Source organism: Eimeria tenella, genomic scaffold (assembly GCF_000499545.2).
Source record: "Eimeria tenella Houghton genomic scaffold, Eth_scaff19, whole genome shotgun sequence".
In the NCBI taxonomy this organism is placed as follows: domain Eukaryota; phylum Apicomplexa; class Conoidasida; order Eucoccidiorida; family Eimeriidae; genus Eimeria; species Eimeria tenella.
This window is the reverse complement of record NW_013541739.1, coordinates 192591-200090: the sequence shown is the minus strand read 5'-3', so window position 1 is coordinate 200090 and position 7500 is coordinate 192591. Positions and strand designations below refer to the sequence as shown.

General features: G+C 53.6%; 1 protein-coding gene across 1 annotated transcript in view; it reads left to right on the top strand.

Moving 5' to 3' along the window:
• ETH_00007840 (CRN (Crooked neck) protein, related) overlaps positions 1-5411 on the top strand; it is a gene marked incomplete at both ends in the record, with an annotated part of 7605 nt that extends 2194 nt beyond the window's left edge. The window contains 8 exons of the mRNA XM_013374051.1: positions 193-393; positions 1788-1941; positions 2162-2335; positions 3175-3282; positions 3627-3788; positions 4078-4146; positions 4540-4710; positions 5346-5411. Of these exons, the coding sequence (XP_013229505.1) occupies positions 193-393; positions 1788-1941; positions 2162-2335; positions 3175-3282; positions 3627-3788; positions 4078-4146; positions 4540-4710; positions 5346-5411 (1105 nt within the window). The remainder of the gene's footprint in view (positions 1-192; positions 394-1787; positions 1942-2161; positions 2336-3174; positions 3283-3626; positions 3789-4077; positions 4147-4539; positions 4711-5345) is intronic.
• Between the last annotated feature and the right edge of the window lie 2089 nt (positions 5412-7500).

Sequence of the window (7500 nt, the reverse complement as noted above, 5' to 3'; positions counted from 1 at the left end):
CTCCCGCTACTGCTGTGCAGTTCTCCGCCTCGGCTTCTTCCCCTTGCTGCTGCTGCATATCTGCTGCTCCTGTGCAGTTCTGTGCTCCAGTTTCATCCTGCTGCTGCTGCTGCTGCATCTCGGCGGTTCCAACGCAGCTCGCGACCTCCCCTCCCGCTGCCGCTGCTGCTGCTGCTGCTGCTGCTGCTGCAGGGAGGGGCTGGAGGAGACGGTGCTGTCGAAGCGGCGTTTCGTCTACGAAGAGGCCCTGCACGAAAACCCGTGCAACTACGACGGGTGGATAGACTATTTGCGTTTGGAAGAAGCAGCAGGAGATGTGGAAAGAACTCGAAACGTTTACGAGCGAGCTGTGGCCAACACCCCCCCCGTGCTGCAGAAGCGCTACTGGACGCGGTCCGAGGCTGCCGAATCCGCCGGAATCTCGCGGAATTTAATCCATTTTGTTCCTTTTTATTCCTATTTATTCCTTTTTATTCTTTTTATTCTCTTTTTCCTCTTTTTTCCGCTCCAAATCCGCCGGTTTCGCCCAGTTTCCACTCCCGGAGCCTCCCCCGACCGCTGCTGCTGCTGCTGCTGTGCAGCTTTCAGATCCTGGACTTGAGAAGTGTCTTTTTTGTTTTTGTTTCTTTTAATTTTTTGAAGTTGTTCCTTCATTTGAATTTGTAAATTCTTTCTTTATTTGAATTTATACATTGTTTCTTCATTTGCAAGTCTTGAATCGTGCATTCCTGCTGCTCTTTTCGATTTTTGAATTCACGAATTTGCTGCTTCAAGTTGCAGTTTTCAAGTTGAAATTTGCAGCTTTTTGGATTTAATTTCGACGTTGATAATTTATTTCCAGCTTTTTGAATTCTAAATTATATTCTTTTTCTCCAGCATTTTGAATTTTGCAACTTGCTGCTTTTTTGCAACTTTGATGTTCTGAATTCATGAATTTGCCTTTCCACTGCACTTCACTTGAATTCTGAATGTTCAAATGCGCTGTTGTATGAATAACTATTTTAAATTAATAATTTCATGCAATACTTTTCCTATTTCTATTAATTTTATTTATTTTCTTCTCCATTTCGATCTATTTGAAGCTGTGAACTGACGCGCTTTCAAACTCTTGTTCTGGCATTTGCTGCAGCTTGCCGCGTTCTTTTGAACTTTAAATTTCGCGTTTTCTCTTCTTCTGAAATTATTTTAATTCCAAAATTGCCATTATGTTTTTTATTTTCAGTTCTGCGAATTTCCCGCATTTTGAATTTGTCTTTTCAGCTGCAGCTTTTTGAATTCTGTTTTCCGAGTTTGCTGCTGTTGCGAATTCTCTCAAATCCTTTCTTCTCCGTTTGCTGATTTAATTCCAACTCTTTTCAATTTATTTTAAAAATAATTTGCTGCTTTATTTGCATTTTTTGGAGCTTTTGTCCCGCGAGTTCTTTGCTGCACTTGCAACTTTTTCGGATTTTGAATTTCCATGTTTGCGTCTTAATTTGCAACTTCTTTGGTTTCTCTTTTAACAACATTGCTGCCTCATTTGCAATTTCCTAGTCTTTGTTTTGTGGTTTTGCTGCTCCGCTTTGATGGATCGCCCACGCTGCTGCTGCTGCCGCTGCTGCTGCTGCTGCTGCTTGGTCTTGTGGCTGCGCTGGCTGTCCTGCAGCGGCTCCCTCTAGCGTTTGGCGCCGCCGCTTCTTCCGCCGCCCCTGCTGCTGCTGCTGCTGCTGCAGCTGTATGCTTGCTGCTGCTGCTGCTGCTGCTCCTGCCGCAGCTTTATACTTGCTGCTGCTGCTGCTGCTGCGCAGGTACATATACATTTGGATTTCGTATGCACTCTTCGAAGAGCTGCAGGCCAAAGACATGGACCGCTGCCGCAGCGTTTACGAAAAAGCTCTCGAAGTTGTTCCCCACAAACTCTTTTCCTTCGCCAAACTCTGGACCCTCTTCGTTGCTTTCGAGGTCAGCAGCAGCAGCAGCAGCAGCAGCAGCAGCAGCAGCAAGAGCCGCCTAAGCCCCAGTGCCGCCTCCTCTGTAGCAGCTGCAGCTGCCGCTGGAGCTGCTGCAGCAGGTTCTGCTGCTGCAGCACCCCCCACCGCGCTGTTGCTGCGCTTTGAACGCGCGCTGCGCCCTTACCCCGCCTCGCTGCCGCTGCTGCTGCTGCTGCTGCTGCTGCTGGCAGATCCGGCAGCTGAATCTGGAGCGGGCCCGCAAAATATTCGGAGCAGCAATTGGGAAATGCGGCAAAGAGAAAATCTTCCAGGCTTATGCCCAACTCGAACTTCGCCTCGGCAACATCGACAGGTGCCGCCAAATCCACGCCAAGTTCATCGAGACTTACCCCCTCAACCCCAAGGTGCGCAGCTAGCTAGCTAGCTAGCTAGCTAGCTGGCTAGCTAGCTAGCTGACTAGCTAGCTAGCTGACTAGCTAGCTAGCTGGCTAGCTGGCTAGCTAGCTGGCTGGCTGGCTAGCTGGCTGGCTGGCTGGCTAGCTAGCAAGATGCATGGCTAGCTAACTAGCTAGAGAGATAGACGGGTAGTTGGAGATATAGCTATGTAGCTGGTTGCCACCTAGCTAGCCAGCTAGCTAGCTAGCTAGCTAGCTGGAATGCTGGGCAGCTAGCTAGCCAGCTAGCTAGCTACTCTTCTAGCTAGCTAGACGGGCAGCCTTGTGGCGGCTGGCTAGCCACTTAGCTAGCTAGCGGCGAAGAAGGCCGAGACCGAAATAGCCGGGAAGTTGCGGACAGGGAAAAGCCAAAAAGGCTCTTAGGAGATATGCAAAACAGCTAGCTGGCCAGCTAGCTAGCTAGCTAGCTAGCTCGCTAGCTAGCTGGGTAGCTCAAATATACGGTTGTCCAGTTTCGCGGAGCCCCCTGGAGAGCTGCGTAGCTAGCTCGCTAGCCAGCTGCCCAGCGAGTTGCCCAGCTAGCTAGCTAGCTAGCCAGCCAGCCAGCTGCCCAGCTAGCCAGCTAGCTGCCCAGCTAGCTATCAAGCCAGCTAGCCAGCCAGCTAGCTAGCTAGCCAGCTAGTCAGCCAGCTAACTAGCTAGCCAGCTAGCTAGCCAGCAAGCTAGCCAGCTGGCTAGCCAGCTAGCTAGCCAGCTAGCTAGCCAGCAAGCTAGCCAGCTGGCTAGCCAGCTAGCTAGCCAGCTAGCTAGCTAGCTAGCTAGCTAGGACTGGTGTGCGGGGCGTGCAGGCGTGGATCCAAATGATAGAACTGGAGGTGCTGGCGGAGGAGACGGAGAGGGCCAGAGCCATTTGCGAAATCGCCGTTTCCATGGAGCAAATGGAAATGCCCGAACTGGTGCGCGGGTTTAGGGTTTAGGGTTTAGGGTTTAGGGTTTAGGGTTCTTTAGGGCTTGAGGTTTGGGGTTTGGAGTTTGGGGTTTGGGGTTTGGGTTTAGGGTTTGGGGTTTAGGTTTAGGGCGTGGGGTTTAGGGCTTGGGGTTTGGGGTCTAGGGTTTGGGGTTTAGGGTTTAGGGTTTAGGGTTTAGGGTTTAGGGCGGCAGTTGGCTGTCCCGTGTCGCAAGTCGTGCATTTGCGTCGCTGCCCTCTGCGCCCCTCCCTGCCCGCCCACCCTCCGCCTCCTAGCCGCCGCCGCTGCTGCTGCTGCTGCTGCTGCTGCTGCTGCTGCTGCTGCTGCTGCAGATATGGAAGGCGTACATCGACATGGAGGTGAACTGGGGGGCCCTCGACAGGGCCCGGGCCCTTTACGAGCGGCTGCTGGACAAGACGCAGCACGTAAATGCCTTTAAGGGCTATTCCACCTTCGAGTGGAAGAAGGCGGAAAGCAAAGACAGAGCCAGACAGGTCCTGCTGCTGCTGCTGCTGCTGCTGCTGTGCTGTGCTGCTGCGGTGCTGGTGCTGTAGTGGTCAAGCTCGCCGTAGCGACTTTTTCTAGCTAGCCAGCTTTGGCCAGCTAGCCATTTTCAGCTAGCTAGCTAGGTAGCTAGCCAACTGGCTGTCCTCAGCCAGCTAGCCATCAGCTAGCCAATGCACAGCAGCAGGCGGCTGGCGTGGTCACTGGGTCGTAGCCTTCCTCATTTGCCCGGCGCTGCTGCTGCTGCTGCTGCTGCTGCTGCTGTTGCTGCTGCTGCAGGTAATAAACAGAGGGCTGGAAGTCTGCAAGGCAAATGGGTGGGACGAAGACCGAGCGGCGCTGCTGGAGGTTAGTCTAGAAGCAGCAAATTGGCAAAAGACTTTTTGAAAGAAATTGCTGCTGCCGCTGCTGCTGCTGCTGCTGCTGCAGTTGCAGCAGGAAGGTGGCTGCAGCCCAGGACACACTGGGGGTTTCGCAGCAGCAAGCCGAGGGCCTAGCTAGGGTTTTCAGGTGGCGGTTTAGGCTTGGAGCTGAAAGTTTGTCCAAGGTCTAGGGTTTAAGGTTTAGAGCCTAGGGATTAGGGTTTAGAGACTAGGGTTTAGGGTTTAGGGCCATCGGCCTGTTTGCTGCGGCTGCGGCCTCGCGCCGTCGAAGCCCCCCGCCCGCTGCAGCAGCACTCACTGAACTGCGGCTGCTGCAACTCCGCTGCTGCCGCTGCTGCTGCTGCTGCTGCTGCTGCAGCACTGGCTGGCGCTGGAGCGGGAGGGGGGAGAGGCTGCAGCTATCCAGCGGGTGTTTCGGCTGCTTCCGAAGAAAATAAAAAAAAGAAAAACTCAAAAAAATGCAAACGGAGTTGAAGAAGTGACAGAAAGTCTCACTTTCGTTTTCCCCGACGACGAGGGGTCTGCAGCGGTGAGTTGGACGTACACCCCAATTTGGCCCGCGGGGTTTCCGTTTTATTTCTTCTCTTTATTAACAAGTTGCTTTTTAAACACTTTTTAGCTTCCTTCTGCTGCTGCCACTGCTGCTGCTGCTGCTGCGTATGACTGTTGCTGCTGCTGCAGTGCTAGAGCTGCTAGTGCTGCTAGTGGCGTTCGTGTTGTGCCTGCTGGTGCGGGTGACTTCTGCTGCTGCTGCTGCTGCGGGCAGTTTTTGCTGCTGCTGCGGGCAGTATTTGCTGCTGCTGCTGCTGCTGCTGCAGTGCTGCGAAGCCTTTGAGGCCCTTAGTGCAGCTGTAGGATTTATATATATATATATATTTATATGTTTATATTTATATTCATAAAATCTATATATGTATATGTATATATATATATATTCATATATAAGTGTATATATATATGTATATGCTGTACAAATAATAAGATATAAATATATTTATATTTAAAATAAGTAAAAGCATTAAAATATAAATAAAGAATAAAACATGAAGTTGACACTTGTAGAAGTGCATGCACAAAAGAAGACATTTCTAATGGGCTTTTGCAGCTTTAAATGTTTTTAATTTGTGGGTTTCGGGTGTATGTACACCCCGCTGCTGTACGCAGAACTTGAAGATTCTGCAGGCGGCGAAAATGTGGAAGAAAAGACAGCTGGCGTCTCAGGCTCAGTAGCCCGCGGGGAGCTTTTCTGGAGCTTGCTGCAGCAGCAGCAGCTGCTGCAGCAGCAGCAGCTGCTGCTGTTGCTGCTGCTGCTGCTGCAGTCGCTGCAGCAGCTGCTGCTGCCTCGCGGCTTGTTTGCAGTGCAGCGCAAAGCCGCAACAAAGGCTGGGGGGAACTCAGTGATTAATGCAGCTGCTAAGTTGCTGCTAGTTTGTCTTAGTTGTTAGTTGGAGTTTCAGAAAGGGGAGGCAGCTGGGGGCCCGCGGCTAGCTAGCCCTGTGGCTAGCTAGCTAGCCACGGCGAACAGCTAGCTGCTGCTAGCTAGCCAGCCAGCCGGCCAGCCGCGGCCGCAGCAGCCCCTCAGCGCTAATTGCTGCTGCTAGTCTGCGTAGGAGTAGTGTAGTGGCTGGGAGGCGAAGCAGCAGCAGCAAGAGTGCTGCTGCAGCAGCAAAAAGGAACAGGGGCGAAGCAGCAGCTCGCGTCCGCAGCAGAGCGGAAGGCGGCTGGCTGTTCAGAAAGTGGAAAGCGGGGCAAATTGGAGCCCCGGAGAGTCCTTGGAACTAGTGAAGCTTCCTGATAATTGTGAAGGAGCTAAATAGAGTTTATTTCGTGGGAAGTAGCGCTAAAAATGCACAAGACCCGGCGGCGGGCTAGTCCGGATGCGTGAGCCAGCGCGTAGCCGGGGAGGGAAAGCAGCGCGCCAGCGGCGTTTTCCGGGATTAGTTGGAGTCATTTGCAAAATAAAAGTGAATTTCATTGGAAAAATGCGCTAAAAAGGGGGCTTTAGCGGGGAGTTTCTCGAGGATCGCAGGGGGTGGCCTGCGGGAGCGGCGCTGAGCAGCGCCGCAACTGGGATGCAGGTAACCGCGCAGGGCTGGGTTTGGAGTGTATTGACAGCTCCCTCGCGCGACGGGCACTTTAAACACTTTCAACAGTTCTCAAAACAATTCCAATTGGCAAATAGTGGGCGGCGAGCTGTGGCACGCGCGAGGTGCCTGTACACCCGAATCCAACTTGGCGGAAAGATCGCTGCCCGTGTGGGGGAGAAGTTAGTTCAGTTGCAGGTAAAGCGTTGAATTTGAATCGGGTTTATTTTGTTTTAATATTTTCTTCTCGCGGTTCTTTTCCGGAGCTAAGAAAGCCCGCGAGTGCAGGTTACTTCTTGGCAAGGCATGCAAAATCGGCCCGAGGTGGCTGTGGAGCTGCGGCGAGGCGATCCGTGGGTGTCCTTCTAAAATATGAATTTGTCCTTTCTTTGCTTCGCCTTTTCTTTTGTCCTTTTCCCAAATCTGGGCTGAACAGAGGCCAGGCGCTGCAGCAGCAGCCGCAGCACTTCGCGGCTAGCTCGATGCTCCTCCCGCTGTTCCCTCTCGGACTTCGACAGATTCCTGTTCGCGGGGCTCTCTAGAGTTTCTGGAGAAGACAGACGAAGTCCGCGAGCCCGAAGGCCCCCGTGGCTGTTTGCTGCTGCGGAGCTGCTGCTGGGGCGTGCCAGTGGCAGCGCAGCAGCGCCAGCAGCAGCAGCAGCAGCAGCAGCGAAGCCGCTGCAGCAGCAGCAGCAGCGGCGCCTGCCGCCCCCGCTGCCTCCTCCGCGCAGAATTCATGAGCCAGCGCCCAGCAGCAACTCCGGCTCTGCCCAGGTAGCCCGAGCAGCTCTATCTGGAGAAGACACCGCAGCAGATGCCTAAACGCTGCAGCAGCACTGCAGCAGCAACAGCAGCAGCCCGCAGCTTCTTTGCTGCTTGCCCTTTCTGAAGCATGCGGCGGGGGGCCGGCCAGGAACCCGCGCCCACCGTCAGCCAGCCCGCCCCGCGGCCCCAGCAGCAGAGCAGCAGCAGCAGCTGCTGCGGCTGCCGCGGCCCCAGCAGCAGCAGCAGCAGCAGCAGCAGCAGCTATGCAGCAGCTGACCATCGCAGACAAGGATGGCGACGCCGCCTTTCTCCAGCCAGATGATGTCTTGAGTCCAAGGATCACTTGGGGTGTCTCTACACCTTCCACTTCTTTTGCTAGTGAATCTTCTCCAACAAATACAAATCTTTTAATTCCGGGCCCCCCCCGGATAGCGGGGGGCCCCCTGGGGGGCCCCCTGGTGACCCCGGGG